At 50.0% G+C, this 20,064-nt stretch overlaps 1 protein-coding gene and 1 pseudogene across 7 annotated transcripts in view; both read right to left on the bottom strand.

Moving 5' to 3' along the window:
• MEAK7 (MTOR associated protein MEAK7) overlaps positions 1–20,064 on the bottom strand; it is a 254,710-nt gene that overhangs the window by 22,302 nt on the left and 212,344 nt on the right. For all 7 annotated transcript variants that reach the window (XR_013603851.1, XM_078671081.1, XM_078671083.1 and 4 more), the window contains one exon: positions 18,963–19,081. Coding sequence is in view for 6 of the 7 variants with exons in the window: in XM_078671081.1 (XP_078527207.1) it covers positions 18,963–19,081 (119 nt within the window). In the remaining variant the exon portion in view is untranslated. The remainder of the gene's footprint in view (positions 1–18,962; positions 19,082–20,064) is intronic.
• LOC144797644 (claudin-6-like) lies at positions 13,176–13,869 on the bottom strand (annotated as a pseudogene).

Raw genomic sequence — 20,064 nt, 5'->3', positions numbered from 1 at the left:
TACTCACATGGAATGTGCGAGGGCTCAATGATGGCAGGAACATACGCCTGGTTCAGGCATATTTGAACAGACACGCCATAGAGATCTGATACAGGAAACCCACCTCCCCGGCACTACCCTTCCGCCCCTCCTCGCCAAAAGTTGGGGATTAACATACACCTCCTCATACTCCAATTACACTAGGGGTGTCTGCGTCCTCATTCGGAGGGGTTTGGCCTGGACTACGGAGCATTCTGTATGCGACAATGAAGGGCGTTACATTATCCTGACTGGCAAAACTTCACAATCACCCCATACCTTTAGAAGTGATCTATTGCCCGAACGTGGAAGACCCAGCTGTTTTTACTGGTGTCTGGCACCATATTGCTAGCTCTGACCCGCAGACCGTGCTATGGTGCGGTGACTCAAATGTCCTGCTGGTAGATGCTTTGGACAGGGCAGGGAGTTCTAGACGTCCCCACCCCAAGGCGGCATCGACTCTTGCTTCCTTCCGCTGAACACTTTCCGCTCTTGAAGAGGACATCTCTGTACTCGAGACCCAATTCCATCACACCAGAAACCATGCGTTCGTACCTGACATATGCGCAATAAAATGACGGCCTATCAAGAAGAAGCGATTATAGAAGTACATTTTCTGTGTAAAGAAACACAGGTGCATAGGTACAGCGAGGTGGTCCGCCCCAGCTGGACACTAGCTAGGCTGCTTCAAAAACCACGCGCTTCCTCTTACATCTCAGGCCTGCTGGACACAGAAGGGAAGCGTCACGCCCCGACTTGATCCGTATCGTGGTCGACTTCTTTACCCAACTTTACTCCGCCTCCTGAATAGCTTCCCCCTCGGACCTGCATACATTCTTCGATTCCATTGAGCTGGTATGGCTCTCTAACACACACCAGGAGTTTCTGGACTCCCCCATCACGGCCGAGGAAATTCGGCAAGCAATAGCCAGCATCCCCCCAGAGGAGCTGACAGCAGCCTTTTATAAAGAATATTCTGAAATTCTTATCCTCCCACTGCTGGACATCTATCGCGACGCACTGAAGGTGGGCATGCTCCCCCCTCTCGATGCGAGAGGCCATCATTTTCATACTCCCTAAGCTGGATAAGCCGGCTGATCTCTGCGACTCGTGCAGGTCCCTCTCACTTATCAACATGGACAATAAGATTCTCGCTAAAGTGCTAGCGAACAGACCTCCACTCCTGCTGCCGGTAATGATCAGGCCGGATCAATATGGCTTTGTACCAGGCTGGGCCACTGCGCACAACCTCCAAACCATGTTTGCAGTGCTACACTACATATACCCTAACACCATATTCTTAGCAACCTTACTCAATGCAACCAAGGCCTTCAACACAATGGAATGGGGCTTCCTGTTTCCGCTCCATAGCAGAATGGGCCATGGCCCCATCTTCCTTGCACAAATCCAGCTCCTCTACACATCTCCCACCACCCAGGTGCGCCTCAACGGGCAGCTATTGAAGCCCTTCCCCATCAGCAGGGCACACAACAGGGGTGACACTTTTCATCCCTGCTTTTCGCCTTTGCTATGGAGCCTCTAGTGGTGCAAATTCGCAAGTATCATGCAAATGGGGGGGATAGGATTTACGACCCGAAGCCTCACTGTGTCCCTATATGCGAATGATATTACTCTCTATGTTAGCCGACCGGAGCAAAATCTCACTCCACTGATCAGTGAACTCATCCGCTTTGGAGGCTTCTCCGGGGTCCAGATTAACTGGGCCAAATCAGTACTTCTCCCACTAACCGACGCTACGACTCCATTTCCTGTTGAGTACTCCCTGCAATGGGCAGAGGGACCTGTTAAATATCTGGGCATTTACATAAGCAGGGACATGGCCGAATTATGACAGGCTAGCTTCAGCAGAGCGATTGCCTGGCTTGAAGATTGATTCCCATATGAACAAAACTCCTGCTATCACTGGCATGTATCGCCATAGCGAAGATGATCATCCTACCAAAATTTCTATATTTATTTGTAAATATTCCTACCCGATCACGCAGGCTTTCTTCAAACGCCTCCAGTCCAATCTTATCACGCTGGTCTGGACCGGCCAACAACACCGAGTCAGGTATGAACTGCTGGCTTTGCCGCAAACTCTGGGAGGGTTGGATGCGCCTGATCTACATCTCTATGCACTTTGCACTCAAGCACACTTCTTGCACTACTGGACGCACCCAACATCATTTCAGCCGCACGTCACAGTGGAGATAGATGAGGTCTCACCATGGCCACTCTCTAAGGCTCTCTTCGCTCCCTCTACACGACCTATAGATGAGATAGATGGAGTAGTTTCTGTCCTGTAACTCCAGTTCTGTAGTAGGGGTATCTCTGTTATAGTCATAATCTAGTGAATAGTCCCGCCCATGTGCGTGGACCCCAGAGCAATCAAAAATAATCTCTTACAGTGTCGAAAAATGCAGACCTGCACAGACACTTAAGAGAGAATTAGAGACAGATAATGCAGCCTATAACACAGGCTACACTGTCCAGTACTTCAACTAGAAATTCCACCAAAAAAATCCACAAAACAGCAAAGCCTGTACAGATTTCCCCTGCTTCAGCAGCAAAAACCCTCTGGAATGATAGAGAGGAGGATCTGGACAGACAAGCCCCATAGGCTGCCATTATGTGGCTCAGAACAGGATACTGTGCCTTTAAGAGAACCTTCCAGAACTTCACAGTATCCCAGAATGCACTGCAGGTCCCTTTTACTTTCAGTTCTTTTTGAAGGCGTAACACGCCAGACCTGTAGCATTCCTTACATGAATATCTCTCTCCACCGGGGAGGAGGGCGGGCGCTTATGACTATAACAGAGATACCCCTACTACAGAACTGGAGTTACAGGACAGAAACTGCTCCTTCTGTAGTAGGGGATCTCTGTGTATAGTCATATTCTAGTGAATAGAATGGCAAGCCCATCCCCACACCAAAGCGGTGGTGGAGAAACGAGAAATAACACCACTATTGTGCGAACAGATTTCGCAGCGAAGCCTGCCCAACCTGAGCGTCTGCTCTGGCATCAGTGTCCAGGCAGTAATGCTTAGCAAAGGTATGAACCGACTTCCAAGTGGCCGCCTTGCAGATTTCTGCAATTGGAACATTACGGAGCAAAGCAGTCGTGGCAGCTTTGCCCTGTGGTGGAATGAGCCTTAGGTTTACCCCCTAAGGTCTTATTAGCGTTTTGGTAACACAATTGTATGCAGGACACAATCCACCTCGAGATGGACTGTTTAGAGGTAGCAAGACCTGTCCTGACTGATCCATAATTGATAAACAATTGGTCCGACCTACGAATATCTTTGGTTTTATCCAGATAAAATTTCAACACCCTCCGAACGTCCAAGGAATGTAAAGACCTTTCCGCTGGAGATGAAGGATTCTGAAAAAACGTAGGCAAAGTTATAGTCTGGTTGACATGAAAATCAGAAATAACCTTGGGAAGAAACTTAGGGTGAGTACGCATAACAACCTTAGCAGCATGAAGTTCTTGGCAACACAACGCCTGAATTTCACTCACCCTGCGGGCCGATGTAATGGCCACGAGGAACGCCGCCTTCCAGGACAGGTGCTGCAACGAAGCCTTATGAATAGTTTCAAAAGGCTCCTTCATCAACCTGGACAGCACCACATTCAGTTCCCATGAAGGCGAAGGAAGCCTGACAGGAGGAAACACTTTCTTCAAGCCGTCCAAAAAGTCTTTGATCACAGGGATCTGGAAGAAGGAAGTCTGTGAAGGGCATTTCCTGTAGGCAGTCAATGCAGCCAGATGGACCTTAATGGAATGGACATTAAGGCCAGACTGCGCCGGATGTAGAAGGTATGGAAGGATGACATCCTCCTTACATGTAGTCGGGTCATAGTTCTTGGACTTGCACCAGATACAAAACTTCTTCCACTTGTAAGCATAAGAAGTCCTAGTGGAAGGTGGCTTAACCTCCTTCAGTATATCCATGCAATCTTCTGGGAGATTAAGATGGCCATATTGCACTATCTCAGGAGCCATGCCGCCAAACTCAAAGACGAGAGGTTGGGGTGCAACATCAGCCCCCCGAACTTCGTGAGAAGGTTCGGCCTGCACGGCAACTTCATGTGAGGAAGGAGAGACCGGTGAAGCAGGTCCGTGAACCACCACTGCCTGGGCCATTCCGGGGCAATCAGTATCATCCGCGCCCTGGACTGGGACAGCTTGATGAGAAGCGTCGGAATCAGCGGAATGGGTGGAAAAGCGTACAGAAAGCTGTTCGACCAGTTGATCCATAACGCATTCCCCAGCGTCCCCGGCTGGTAGTACCTGGAGGCGAAGTCTCGGCATTTGCTGTTTTCTGCGGTGGCGAACAGATCAACGTCTGGAGTCCCCCACCTTGCGAAGACTTCTCCTAGTACTTCGTCGTTTATGACCCATTCGTGGTTTTCCTGGATCAGTCTGCTCAGTGCGTCTGCCTGCACATTCTGCACACCTGGCAGATGGGTGGCCGTTATCGTCAGTCCTCGGGCCAGAAGCCAGTGCCAGATCGCCTGCGCCTCCTGCGACAGGGTGCGTGATCTCGAGCTCCCCTGCTTGTTGAGGTAATACATCGTGGTCGTATTGTCCGTCTGTACAAGCAAAGAGTTGGTCTGGAAGGACGGGTGAAAGGCCTTAAGTGCCAAGTGAACAGCTCTGAGTTCCAGGAAATTGATGTGGTACGTGGACTCCGTCGGGGACCACGTCCCTTGAATCTGTAAGTCTCCGGAGTGCGCCCCCCAGCCGTGGAGAGACGCATCCGTCACGATAGTCCGAGTGGGAATGTCCTTGTGGAAGGGAACCCCTATGAGAAGATTCTCCGCTGAACATCACCATTTCAGAGACTGAAGAGCATGTAGAGACAGTCTTATCTTGTCGTCCCAAGATCCTCTCCTCTGGTCCCACTGATCCTCCAAGCACTCCTGCAGCGGTCTCATGTGCAGCCGCGCATGTGGCGTCAGGAAGATACAAGAGGCCATCGATCCCAGTAGAGAAGACACCGTCCTCACTGTTGTTGAAGGAGTGGTCAGAAGAGCCTGAGCCTTCCGAAGGAGACACGCTTGCTGACCTCGTATCGATGGTGGCCCCTAAGTACTGAATGCACTGGACCGGAGTCGGGACAGACTTGGACATGTTGATGTGCAACCCCAGCTTGTTCAAGAAAACGCACGTCTTCTGGAAGTGCGCTTGAGCTTCCGAGAAGGAGGAGGCCTTGATCAACTAATCGTCCAGGTACGGGTAGACAAACACCTTGTTCTTCCTCAGGTGTGCCGCTACCACTGCCATGCACTTCGAGAAAGTCCTGGGCGCAGACTTCAGCCCGAACGGAAGTACTGTGTACTGATAGTGATTGGTGCCGACTTGAAATCGCAGGAACTTCCTGTGTTTGTGTGCAATGGGCACATGGAAGTACGCATCCTGTAGGTCTATGGCACATAGCCAGTCTCCCTGTTGCAACTGAGGATGAATCTGATGCAACGACGGCATGCGAAACTTCTCCCTGTGAATCCATTTGTTCGCCTGTTGCAAGTCCAGAATGGGCCTGAACTCGTTCTTGTCCTTCTTGCGGACCAGAAAGAACCGGGAGTACAGACCTCTTCCTCTTTGAGACAGAGGTACGTCTTCTATCACCCTTTTCCTTAACAGGATTTCGGCCTCCGCCTGGAGCTCGCGCAGTTGATACTGCGAGCCGACCCGAGGAATCGATGGAGGAGGGCTGATGAACCGAAGACTGTATCCATTGCAAACAATATTCAGCACCCACTTGTCCTGAGTAATTTTTCTCCACTCTGCCAGAAAAAGTTGAACGCTTCCCCCCACCGGAGCGGGTAACGGATGAAGGGGAAGTAACCGCTCAGGGTCGAGACCCGGCTGGGCCTTTGTTAGCTGTAGAGGACTGTTGTCCACCTCTACCCTTCTGGCGCTTTTGGAAGGGTCTCCGGAACTGCTGCTGTTATTGCTGCTGCTGTCCCGAAGACTGTCCTCGCCCTTTCCCCTGTGCACTGAACCGTCTCTGGAACGGGCGGTAGGACTTCTTTTCTTTGGGCTTTTCCAAGCCAAGAGCCGTCAGGGTCTCCGCCTCCGCCTTCATGCGGGCCATCTCATCATCGGCATGTTTTCCGAACAGCGTTTCTCCGGAAAAGGGCAGATTGGCCACCCGCTGTTGGGCCTCCGGCTTGCGTGACGTGAGCCTGAGCCAAGCATGGAGGTGCTGGTTGATCCCGTGACAGTAACCATGGGCTGCCAACAGCGAGATATCCGCAGCCGCGCTGATGACCTGGTTTGAAACCAGCATCCCTTCCTTAAGTATTTCTAGGAAGTCCTCCTCCTTGTCTCGTGGCAGAAGGTCCGTGAACTGTTCCAGGGAGTCCCACAGGGCACGGCTGTACCGCCCCAGCAAAGCCAAATCGCTGGAGGCTTTCATGGTCGTGGAAGAAGTTCCACAAGCCTTCTGCCCAGCCGAATCAATCCATCGGCTTTCCTTATCAGGCGGCACGGTGGAGGACGGGGAGGTAGAGTGTAACTTCCTGGCCGCCGTCACTATAACTGAGTCGGGCACTGGGTCCATCCGCAGGAAGGCCGGGTCCGAATCCGGTGCTCTGTACTTCTTCAGAAGTCGGGAGGGAGCGGCCTTCACCACCGTGTAAGAAACAGCTCCTCCGCAGGTTCGACCAGCCTGGCACCAATGGCAGCAGCGTGCGAGACAGATGCTTCTTGTGAAGTGTCTCGAATATCACGGACGTCGTAGGTGTAGGAGCCGTGACCGTGATGCCCAATTTCGTAGCCCCCTCAGGAGAACCTCCTGGAACATGCTGATGTCGTCCACCGGAGACACCCTTGTCCCCGGGGAATCCGACAAGGTCGGCGAATAGGATCGTGTCCTGGAGGAGTCCGAGCGGGACCTGGACCCTCGCCTCCTATGGTGGCGCCTAGATCTAGTGGAGCATGTGCGCCGACTCCTAGATCTTCCTCTCCGTCCGGAGCGCGATCTTGACCTCCTAGGCCTCGGGCGATCCGCCGGTTCCACCGGCGCGGGCATCTTAGGTTAGGCCGGGGCCTGCGGCTTAGGAGTCCCCTTGGGAGGTGTCGGAAACCTGGGCAATGAAAACGACCTCGGAGGCACCGGAGGAGGCTTCAGTGGCACCTGAGGTGAAGTACGGTTTGCGGAAGCGGAGGCAAAGGCGGAGGGGTAGGAACCCTCGGAGGGGGACCCCTCGGCAATGGCGGCGGAGGTGTAACCTGCGAAGGCGTATACACCTCGGAATACACCGAGCCCGGTGATCCATCACCAGCCTGGGGCTTCGGAGAGCCTCCCATGGCATCAGGCCTCCTCTCCCGCTTCTTCGACGTCGAAGAACGGTGACCGGACGGCGAGCGTCGGCCCCTCGACGTCGAGCGTCTCTTCCTCGACGTCGACCGTCCATGCCTCGACGTTGACTTCGTACGCCTCGACGTCGATCTCTTGTGTCTTGACGACGACCTCTTGCGCCTCGACGGCGACCTCTTGCGCCTCGACGGCGACCTCTTGCGCCTCGACGGCGACCTCTTGCGCCTCGACGGCGACCTCTTGCGCCTCGACGGCGACCTCTTACGCCTCGACGGCGACCTCTTACGCCTCGACGGCGACCTCGACGGCGACTTCTTTCGCCTCGACGGCGACTTCTTCCGACTCGACGTCGGACCACTCCTCGACGACGAGGATCCCCTCGACGACGATGTTCTCCTCCTCTTCGCCGACGGCGAACGGCGGTGTCGCTTCGACGGCGAGCGCCGACGCCGGGCCCTTCGACGTCGAGACCGACAAGGATGACGACGAAATCGTCACCGGAGACTTCGACGGCGGTCTGTGCACATCTCTCGATGTCGAGCGCCGATGGCGCTTCGCCCCAGAGCCCTGGGGGGACGGGGAACAGACCGCAGTCATTCCTCTCGACGTCGTGATCTCTGCAATCGACCCAGACGGAGAGTGGGCACGTTTGCTGGTCTTCCTGCCCCTGGGGAGCCCCCCAGAGGCCTCAGCATGGGTAGAAGGAGCCCCTCCAGACCCACCTTGTGCCTTCAGCCTTCTTTCCTCGAGTCCCTGAAGCCTGATCTTCTTTCTTTCCTTCAGGGTCCTGCCAGAGAAGCCCTGACAAATCTCACACTCCTCTGGGACATGGGAAGAGGGAAGGCAGAGGATACACACCTCATGGGAATCCGATTTGGCCTTCTTCCTGGAGCACTCCGGGCATTTGTCAAAAAATGCAGGCATATTTGACATCAAAAAGGAGCAAAACCCAAGAAGAACAGCACTAAAGTACTTTAGAAGCACTCAAAACGAAATAATAGTGAAAAAATCACCAATAAACCCTTGAAAAGGGAGAGCTCAATGCTCCAGGGTCCTGCTTGCAGGAGCCGGAAAAAAGAACTGAAAGTAAAAGGGACCTGCAGTGCATTCTGGGATACTGTGAAGTTCTGGAAGGTTCTCTTAAAGGCACAGTATCTTGTTCTGAGCCACATAATGGCAGCCTATGGGGCTTGTCTGTCCAGATCCTCCTCTCTATCATTCCAGAGGGTTTTTGCTGCTGAAGCAGGGGAAATCTGTACAGGCTTTGCTGTTTTGTGGATATTTTTGGTGGAATTTCTAGTTGAAGTACTGGACAGTGTAGCCTGTGTTATAGGCTGCATTATCTGTCTCTAATTCTCTCTTAAGTGTCTCTGCAGGTCTGCATTTTTCGACACTGTAAGAGATTATTTTTGATTGCTCCGGGGTCCACGCACATGGGCGGGACTATTCACTAGATTATGACTATACACAGAGATCCCCTACTACAGAAACTTCACGCTCCCTGAGATGGTCATGGGCCGGGATGGCACACCGCGTAGGTACTCCTCTCCTTCATGCGCCATCCATCCCGATTGCACAACACCCACCTTTACCTCCGTTACATGATGGCAGCGCCTGCAACCGTACAAACAGGCTTAACATGCGCACCTTTGCAGATCTCTTCACAGGGAATCAGTTTTTTTTTTAAAGAGTTTTATATAGCGCTGGCTAGACCCGGAGGTATCAGAGCGCTTTACTTGAGGTTCCACAAAATTACACGATTACATCAGTTCCAATTTACATAAGTTGCTAGACAAACAATTACAAGAACATAGAAAAAGAGATAAGGAAAGAGTAGAGGGGAAGGGGGTCAGGGTAAAGGGGTGGGAGGGAGATACAGCAGAAAGACTAAGTAGAGTCTGCCCAAAGTCCGGCTGGGTAGGTGACGGTCGAAGGGGAAGACCCAAAACCCATCTCCTCTATAGCTAACAGGTAGCTCCATCGGGCTTTGGCCAAATAGCTAGGTCTCAATGGGAAACACTTAGAGAACATGGAGGGCAAAAATGGAGCGTGGAGGGGACAGGGAAGGTGAGAAAGAGAGAAATGGGGAAGAGACAACAAGGAGAGACGAAATTAAGTCCGTCTAAAGGCTGACTGGGTAGGTGACAACCAAGGAGGGAGTCCACGGCCCATTTCCCCTATAGCTAAACCAGGTAGCTCCATCGGGCATCAGACAAAATAGTTCAGTCTCAATACATTCAGAGAGGAGAGAAGGAGAGACATAAATAGAGGGAGGATGCAGGAAGAGACGACAGGAGAGACGACAGGAAGTCTGGCTAAAGACCGACTGGGTAGGTGACGTCCAAGGTGGGAATCCCCGACCTGTCTCCCCTATTGCTAAACCAGGTAGCTCCATCGGGCATCAGACAAAATAGCTAGATCTCAAATGACGAGGGAGAATTCACAGCTAGACAGGGTAGGGACTAGTGCCAGGATAGGTGAGGCAGAGGTCAGTAGCAGGAAAGTGGAGAGGAGTAGAGCGGGGAGGGGAAGGGGGAAGGTAGTTCGGTAAAAGTTACAGGGGGATAAGTGATACAAGGGAGCGAGGAATGAAATAGGGGGAGGCAGGCAAAGAATGAAGGATCACATGCAACAGGGAGTGTCCTCATGGGAGTTTACAAGAGACATGGGGAGGGACTACAAAGCCTAAAGACCAATGAAAAACCACCATTTGCAAAATACAGGAGACAACTAAAAAGATGGGCAGAAACTGGGTGAAGCTTTTGCCCACTCCTGTCTCGAAGAGACAGCACAACCGCTGGATAGGCTAGACCTAAAAACCGATAGGCATCCACACAATCAATCAATCGATCAAGGCATTTATATAGCGCACTACTCACCCGGAGGGTCTCAAGGCGCTAGGGGAGGGGGGGTCCGCTACTGCTCGAACAGCCAGGTCTTGAGCTGCTTCCTGAAGGCAAGGTGGTCCTGGGTCAGGCGGAGGTGGGTCGGGAGGGAGGTCCAGGTCTTGGCGGCCAGGTAGGAGAAGGACCTTCCTCCTTTGGTGGCTCTTCGGATGCGGGGGACGGAGGCGAGGGCATGGCCTGTCGATCGAAGCTGGCGTGTGGGGGTGTAGAAGTTGAGGCTGCTGTTGAGGTATCCTGGGCCTTGGTTGTGTAGGGCTTTGTGTGCGTGGGTGAGGAGACGGAAGGTGATTCTCTTGTTGACCGGGAGCCAGTGCAGATCTCTCAGGTGTCCGGGGATGTGGTTGCGTCGGGGGATGTCCAGGATGAGTCGTGCAGAGGCGTTCTGAATCCGCTGGAGTCTCTTCTGGAGTTTGGTGGTGGTTCCGGCGTAGAGGGAGTTGCCGTAGTCCAGACGACTGGTGACGAGAGCCTGGGTGACAGTCTTCCTATTCTCAGTGGGGATCCACCAGAAGATCTTACGTAGCATGCGCAGGATGTTGAAGCACGACGAGGAGACGGCGTTGACTTGTCTGGTCATGGAGAGGGAGGAGTCCAGGATGAAGCCCAGGTTGCGTGCGTGGTCTGTTGGTTTGGGTGCGTTGCCCAGGGCGGGGGGCCACCAGGATCGTCCCAGGCGGAGGGTGAAGATCCCAGGATGAGGACTTCCGTCTTGTCCGAATTCAGTTTCAGGCGGCTGTTCATCATCCACTTGGCTACGTCTGTCATCCCTTCGTGTAGGTTGGCTCTGGCGGTGGCGAGGTCGTTGGTGAGGGAGAGGATCAGCTGGGTGTCGTCGGCGTAGGAGATGATGTTGAGGTTGTGTTGGCGTGCTATGGCTGCGAGGGGGCTCATGTAGACGTTGAAGAGGGTTGGGCTGAGCGAGGAGCCTTGGGGAACGCCGCAGATGACTTCGGTGGCTTCTGATCTGAACGGGGGGAGGCGGACTCTCTGTGTCCTTCCGGCGAGGAACGAGATGATCCATTCCAGTGCCTTCTCCTGGATTCCGACGTTGCTGAGGCTCCGCACTAGGGTACGGTGGCAGACAGTGTCGAAGGCCGCGGAGAGGTCTAGGAGGATGAGGGCCGCTGTTTCTCCGTTGTCGAGCAGGTCTCGGATGTCATCGGTGGCTGCGATAAGGGCGGTCTCGGTGCTGTGGTTGGCCCGGAAGCCAGACTGCGAGAGGTCGAGGGATCCGTTCGTCTCGAGGAAGGCGGCCAGCTGCTTGTTGACGGTCTTCTTGATGACCTTTGCAGGAAACGGGAGCAGCGAGATGGGGGCGGTAGTTCTTGAGGTCGGTGGGGTCGGCTGATGGCTTCTTTAGTAGAGCGCTGAGTTCGGCGTGCTTCCAGCTCTCCGGGAAGGTAGCGGTGTTGAAGGAGGTGTTGATGATGTCCCGCAGGTGGGGTGCGATGACAGCGTCGGCTTTGTTGAAGACGTGGTGAGGGCAGGGGTCGGTCGGAGATCCGGAGTGGATGGAGTTCATCGTGCGGATGGTGTCTTTGGTGCTGATCGGGGTCCAGGCGCAGAGGGTGGTGGTGGGGGGCGGTGGTTCAGTCGTGGCGTGCGTTGGTTGAGTGCTGAAGCTGTTGTGTATGTCCGCGATCTTGTTGTGGAAGTAGGAGGCGAGGGAGTTGCAGAGGTCTTGCGAAGGGGTGATGTCGTTGTTTCCGGCGTTGGGGTTGGAGAGCTCTTTAACGATGTTGAAGAGTTCCTTGCTGTTGTGTGCGTTGTTGTCCAGTCGTTCCTTGAATGCAGTTTTCTTGGTGGTGTGGATCAGTTGGTGGTGTTTTCGGGTGGCGAGCTTGAGGGCAGTCATGTTGTTCGGTGTTGGGTCTCTGCGCCAGGCTTTCTCGAGTGCTCGGCAGTTCTTCTTGGAGCTCTTGAGTTCGTCGGTGAACCATGGGGCTTTCTTGCTGCCAGGTCTGCTAGGCGGGGTCTTCAGAGGGGCGAGGTCGTCTGCGCAGTTGCTGATCCACTTCCTGAGGTTGGTGGCTGCCTGGCTTGGGTTAGTTGCGCTGGTGGGAGGGTTCATGCTCAGGGAGTTCGCGAGCTGGTCGGCTGTAATCTTGTTCCAGCTTCTGCGTGCCACCCGTTGTTGGTGGTGGTGGATCGTGATCCTTCTGAAGCTGAAGTGGATGCAGCTGTGGTCTGTCCAGTGGAGTCCGGTGGCGTGGCTGAAGGTGATGTCCTTGCTGGATGAGAACACGGGGTCGAGTGTGTGTCCGGCGTAGTGGGTGGGGGTGGTCACAAGATGAAGTGGCGTAGGAACATTTAAACAGAAACAACCATCAAAGAACCACATTTAAAGCGCTATTTAAGCGCTGTAGAAAATTCAGAAATTGATCAGTACTTAGTCGATGCTACTCTAAAAGAAATAGGTAACCCCTTGACAAGTGGTGTGCGAGAAACCGCAGGCCCGCCCAGGTGTTAAGTCCTTTCGAAGGCCCTAAAGAAGTCGACGGAAGTAAGTTACAGAACTGAAGCTCATCTGCTCCAAAGACTGGCACAGCATTTTTAGGGCGGATTTAAAGGATGTCAGTTATAGCATAATTGCCAGATAAGTATAAGGAATTACAGATTACATGTGCGTATAAATCATTGAATAAGGATGTTATAACGCACGGAACAGTCATACAAATCCAGACAATTAGCTGGTAAGCGTCCATTTTATTAGTCAGTTTTTTATTTTTTTAAAAGCAGATACAGAAACAAAGTACTTAACAGAGTCAGAATATTCACGGTATAAAATAAACAAAAATGCTGCGCCAAACAAAAGTGACAATTATCTACAAACTCTCTCCCTCGTAATAAAAAGTCTGTGGCAGACTATAGCGTACCAAGTCCGTGCAGTGGAAGTCATTTACAGTACTCGTGCTCCTACACGTAGTTCTTGCTGGGGTAGTCACTTCTGGGCTGTGAAGCGGCCGCGTTGTACCTTGCTGAGTAATTGTCGTCCTTTTTGGGGCAGGAGCAGCACAGCAGGCCACCCCCGAGCAGTAACAAGGCGGCAGAGGCCCAGCCGATGTACATGACAGCCCCCAGCTCCCGCTTCTGGGCATCGACCACCAGTGGGTTCTAGAAGTCACGAATGACCGAGTTGGCGGACCAGCAGACCGGGATGAGCATCAGGACACCAGAAATGATGAAGATGATGCCAGACACGACGCAGATCTTGGCCTTCGCATTCTCCTCCTCCACGCAGTTTGTGCACTTGGCGCCAATGACGCTGGCGAGCAGGGCCAAGATGGCGACGAGGATGGCAATAACGGTGAGGGCACGCGCCGCCTGCAGGTTCTGGGGCAAGGCCAGCATGGAGTCGTAAATCTTGCATTGCATCTGGCCGGTGCTCTGCACGATGCAATTCATCCACAGGCCCTCCCAGATGATCTGAGCCACCACAATGCTGTTACCGATTAAGGCCGTCACTTTCCACATGGGCAGAGCGCAGGTGATGATTGTGCCGATCCAACCAATCAGGGCCAAGGCCATGCCGAGGATCTGGACCCCAGTGGAAGCCATCTTGTCTTGCAGTAGATGGTGTATTAAACCTGCACTAGAAGAACCTCCGCCTGCAGCCGGCCAAGAAGTTTCGTGATCCCTCCTACCTCACAGGCCTCATCCAGTGCACCAACAGACACTTTCCTTTAATATCAGCTACGAGCAACTTGCTGTGAACTATTCAAAACGTTCCCGGCCCCTCCAGAGACTCACACAGCCTTAGAATAAATGTTCACTACCGCTTCATCCCATAAATTGATTACGTCATTATATAACAATATGCAACAGACTGCACCTGCAGCCAGAACATCTGCCAAAGAGGCTTGGGGAGAAAACCTCACCCTTCCACTCACAGATGCACAATGGCTCTGTTGTTGCAGCCAGCTCAAACTACTCTCCCCTATTTACAGGTTACATCTCATTCATTTTAATGTCCTACATCGCACCTATCGCACTCCAGTCCTGCTGCAAAGAATTGGCATGTCCTCAGATTCCCAATGCACACGATGTCACGCCACCTCTGCAAACTTTATTCACCTTGCCTGAGACTGCCCTGTTGTAGCGACATACTGGGCGGAGGTATTCGGGGTCATAGGAGAAGTAATAAAACTCCATGGCCTGCTCGCCTCTTATGGGTCTGCTGGGATATGTGGCAGAGATAGCCAGTAGCTCTTGCCAACTCGCCGCCATAATGTTTCTCCTTGCCAAGCACAGAGTCGCAATTTGCTGGGGCGGCACTTTGGCACAGACGACACGAGACTGGGTCAAAGACATTTTGTATTGCTATGAACAATTTTCCAATTTCTGGGATTTGGTGCAGACTAGATCACGTCCCCGAGACATTTGGAAACCTTACATAAACTACATTCGCCATCAGGAATCTTTTTCAATCTGGGACTATTACAATGTGTGACGCAGGTGCATCCTTGCTGTAACTGGTCTGTCTACATAAATGTGTTGGATTCTTGTATATTGATTGCCAACAGTTATAGATAAAGGTAAAAAAAGCAAACCCATAAGAGACACCCGTGCATATCGCCAGAAAAGTCTGTAAATCTCATCCACACGTCTTGACTGAGCACCACACTAGTGCCAACTCCTTGCCCCAAACAATCAGCAATATCCAGACCAGCCTGAATCATATACTTGGCTGTACCTTGACCATTTCGAATGATATGAGCCAAGGAGGCCTTAGACTACCACAGGACCGCCGGCAAGATCTTGCTAGCCATGTGTCAGGGGGAATTCCTAGAACGACCTAGTATTTCCTGAACACCTCTATCCTTTTTGACTCCCAACCGATGGTCTTGGAGAATGAGTTAGGTTTCAGCTTGCTGGTGGAAGCTTGGACGCCCAAACTCTCTGGAAGACCATCAAGAGTATCAGTTAGGGCTTCGCTGAATAGTAATAAGTGCTCAGAAGAAGTAGACCCAGGCTTTTGTACATTAGAAAGCACATTTGTTTAAGCTTTAACAGAAAAAAGCTGTAGATCAAGGACCTCAGCAGCACATCTCATGACTATAGCAAAGAAAGCACTCTAAGGGAAGGGAAAAATCAACCCTGTATCAACTGACATATCAAGACCACTGCCCTCTTAGACTGTAATGATCATTAAATGAGGTAAATTATCTCCATTGTAATCTCCTAGAGGTGACAACCGCTGGTCGGAATCGTAAACGAAAAGCTGGTGGAGCAACTGAGGACGGATCTGTGGAAAACGGAGTGTTCCGACTGAATCGAACTGAATGGGAATCAGGTGTGCTAGAGTGAAGTCAGAGCACAACCTTGTAGGGGTCAAAACAGATTTGGTTCGGGGTCAAACACCAGAGCCAACAGAGGATACCCCTTAGATGCTAGTGACATTGGGACTGGTGCTGAAGAGGAAGAGACTGGCTCAAGTCTTGGAAGTCGACACCAGAGTCGGTATGGTACCCGAAGTGGGTTCCAAGTGCTCAGACTGCATTGTGGCCAATTACAATGGCAGTAACCCTACTAGAAGCCCATACGAATCCCTAGGGCCTGAAAGTACTTCAGAGGGAGCCAGAAGTATTTAAAAAGTGTGCAGCATGGCCTCCCTAAAGGCCTCAACCCGCTGAGACATCACAGATGACCCAGGGAGCTTGGGGCATATCAACATCAAGTGTGGGATCGGCTTCTCAATTCAAGATCGAAGGGAGATAGAGTCTACCCTAGTGACTTATTTAGATAGACAGTGGCAGTATGGGGTTGAGTACCACCTCATCTTCTTGTGTTTCCGCTTTGATTTGGACTTTGACTTATTGGATGACCTAGAGTGTGAAGAGGACCTGTTCATGGATCTGCCTCGAAAACAGGAATGGGTCTGCACCTTCTACTTCGAGCTAAGTGGGACTTGCATGGCTTCTTTCGATCTCCGGCAACATACAACTTCATTTCACCAGCCTGGATCGACTTTGCGTTCATGAAGGCACATTCCTCTCACAACTTGGAGCTGTGTCCCAAGTCCAAAGAACAGAGGCACACCTCGTACGGGTCCGTCACTGACATCTGGGTACGACAGTCAAGACATGATGTGAACACTTGAATTGTAGTTGAGGACATCATTCCACTGCACACTGAAATATAGTTTGAAAAACTCGTCAAACCGACAAAAAAGGGAGCAGCACTCAGGCTCTGCCTTTAAAGGGATGTAAAGAAAGGCACCGACGTGCACAGTTGTAGGACCTATATACAGGTCCATGATGTCACTTCTGGGGTAGATTAAAACCAAGGGGGAGTGACACAGAGCCACCTAGTGGCACGCTGGAGCACGGCTGAGATTATTTCCAGATCCAGTCTGGCGCCTGTTCCTAAAGGTGAGATATATGCTGTTAGAAGTATCCATCAGAAATAGGAGCATTAAATTACCCCATTAAGGACTATTAGGATGCTAACTGGTAAACAGATATCTATAATGGGTGTACTCTTTGAATACCTGAACGTTAGAATATCTCCACCTACCTTTCGGATTCCAGAGTACATTTCAATCTATATTTTTTTAATTTTCTTATCTAATGATTACCATGATATCGCAGCATGTCTGTTCTTTTCTTTTAAAATGAGCCAATTAGAAATGTAATTTTAACAGCATAAATATGAGGCTGAAAAGCTCACCTTACCAGCCCCCATAAAAAAGAAAATAAACAAAGCCATAAATAGTGCACGTAGGAATCGCCTTTTATACACTGAGATTTTTGACTTTGCTTCAATAAGGAATACAAGTCACCACTGTTTAAAACTACACAGCAGTGGCAGGTAGCCAGTCAATGTTCACCAGAAGGTCTGAATAAGGATTTAATCAATTCAATGTCAACAAAACTCATGTGAGTGGGAGAGCTGATTATTATTTAAAAGAACATAATGATGAGAAGCAGCTCACTGTCTCCTTTCCTACCGCATGTAAGTACGAGCTCCCTGGGTGCAGCAAAAGACGGGCTAGTGTGCATTGCTGGCTGATTACCCCAGTATCAACATTTAAAAATCACTGCAACAGCTGAAGAGCTGGCGAGCCTTTTGGATAATCAAAGTACAAAAAGCCAGACTGGGATGGCCTGACTTCCATGGTTGAAAGGAGAACAAAAACAAAGAGGAAACTGGAGAATGAAACTAGTACAAAGCAGAGGGGAAAGAAGTATACAATGTAGCCCGCTGCTGAGTATCAGATGTGGGTCTATAATGGGGGAGAGGACCTTCAATAATAGGTATAGCCAGAGGCAGAAGGGCTATAAGGCTACCTGCTGAAGATCGAATGTTCCAAATTAAAAAAAGGAGAAACAGAAAGATAAATATTGGAATCTTGGGGCAAAAGGCTAATACGAACCATCATTAGCCCTGACCACTTTGATTGTCCTCAATGTACTCCCAGTATTCTATTTGTTCCTGTGAAACTAACCACCTCGGGAAGTATGTGCCACACCAGAAACAACTTCATTAAACAGAAAAATCTGCAAAAAGATAATACAGAATGACGGGCTTCTTCATCCACATTTTACATTCCCTCAATATCAGAACTGACCCAACCCCCTGCAAATCAGAAAAGAGTTGAAGACTCACCTCTCCAAACACCACAAAACATTTAAAGGTGAAGCAACCAGTATGTGGGCCATGCTCCACACAAAAGAAGTAGTGTCAGAATGTGCTAGACAATCATGAGTCAGAAAAGAAGAGTGAGAATGGAGGCAACGAATAGTAAGCAGTGGGCAGACACCAAGCCCCTTGTAGAAAGCATTATTTCTTGCAGTGAGAGTGCATGCGCTTGCGCTGGCAAGACCTAAATATATACTGTATTTTAGCTCTTGGATCTTGCCATTTGTAGTGTCTGTTGCTCTTTAGTTAGGGTTGCGCTTTTCAAATACCCATAATTTCATAAGTAAATAGAAACCAGTACACAACGCATGCATTGCTTGGCCTACATCAGTTAATAGAAGAAAGTAAATAAAAGATCATCTCTTTTTCATATAATTCTAACTTTTGCTGAGAGTTTGTTAATTACGTGCAAGTAATTTTGAGTAGCCATACTGCTAAGCAACTCAAACATTCACAGACAGTACTTGGGACACTGGTCATGTCATAAATGTACTGAAGTGCTATCTAAATACATCTAAATACATGTATGCAGAGCAGAAAGGGCTTCAATTCGAGAAATAAATGAACATTCCCAATTGCACACCAAAGACGTTTCAAACACTCCCACTACAAAGATTAGGGACTGATGCACAGAGTGAGAGCAATCTGACCAAGATCATAGTCACGTTAACTGAACATAAGCACTAGCCGGCATCACTAGTAGAGTCATACACTACTCTGCTAAAGCGAACACAGAGGAGAGTAGGTAGAAGGAAAAATGCATGGATGCAGCCGAATGTGGGCGTAAAAAGACAACCCAACAAGGTTTACAGACTTAAGGACTGCATCACCAGAGCTCAGACTGGTAAAATCACTGTTTCATGCAGGCACCACATTGAGATACACAAGCACTACACTGCATCACAGGAGCACCGCATAGGTGTCACACAGAAACAAACTGCTTCACATAAGGAAGAATCCAGCATCACATGACCACCACACGAATGCCTTCAATGACACACACAGCCATACAAGCACCATACGGGCATCACACGGTGTTCCTACTCTTCTTGTAGTACTTACTAGTCCATTTGGCAAGGTTTGCTGTCCAGAATTCAAGTACATGTAGTGGTCATTGTATCCGGAATACATGTACACTTCCATGCGTGGCACAATGGAGAACAGGAAACACGTGCTGTCCCCTAGGAGTAATGGCAACAGAGAACTAGGTCAACAGTGGACAATGTCAACACAGCACTTGTACAGACTTATTCAACATAAAAAAGATCTCTGCGAGTTTCATTTGGAAAAAGAAATCAATGTTAAGAAAAGGAAGGTTATGGTCGAACTCACTAAAGCTAAACAGAGTTTCTTACACAGTGCGAACTTTAAGGTTATTTGTAAATGTTCTGCTGCCCTTAAGTGGCTTTAAAGCTCATTAAGTGACCTAAAGAGATGTACAGTTATAGCTACATACCCGTGTAAGTACTCACACTGAATGTGTGAATACTTACAGCTTCTGCCTGTATCCTGTGCTGAAGTTCTTGAAAGAGGGCTGGTGAGGCTTGAGAGGGTTGGGGGCAGTAAGTAGCTGTGTGTGGATGTCTTTTCCTGCATCTTAGAGTGAGTTGTTATTTTTTTAGGTCAGTCTACCGAGATCCATAGCTGTCAGACAAACTCTTTATTACAAAATCTTAAATTTGCATACAATCGGTACAGAGGAGTGATGTAGTTTGGTGCAATATTCCACCTCTAATGAAGAGCTTGTTATGCAATACAGGAGAGACTATTTTACTGCTAACAAAAATAAATACACTCAATTGTCACACATTAAACTTTTTATCTTATATATGGTTTGCATACAGAAAACAATTCCTTAAAAAAAATGTTGTCACATCTAAATCAAACAGATACACATTAACGTGCTATCTGTTTTTTTATACGATTTCTTCTGTTTAAATGCAGATCCCTGTATAGGCTTGAAGAATGCTAAATACATGCTATTGCTTCATTAGTGGATTTAAATTCAATGCAATAACATTCAACTCAGTTCTTAAACCTTCATAGGTACAACAGCAATAAGCCAACACTTGTTTAATCTCTTACACAGGACATTTTTAAATAATACACTAGATTTGTAGGCTTCTTGGTGTCACTATCAGATGGCTTTATAATGTTACAGGCA

This window comes from Lissotriton helveticus, chromosome 12 (genome assembly GCF_964261635.1).
Source record: "Lissotriton helveticus chromosome 12, aLisHel1.1, whole genome shotgun sequence".
Lineage (NCBI taxonomy): Eukaryota > Metazoa > Chordata > Amphibia > Caudata > Salamandridae > Lissotriton > Lissotriton helveticus.
Note: the sequence above shows the minus strand (reverse complement) of the source record. Positions and strands in the feature narration are given on the sequence as shown.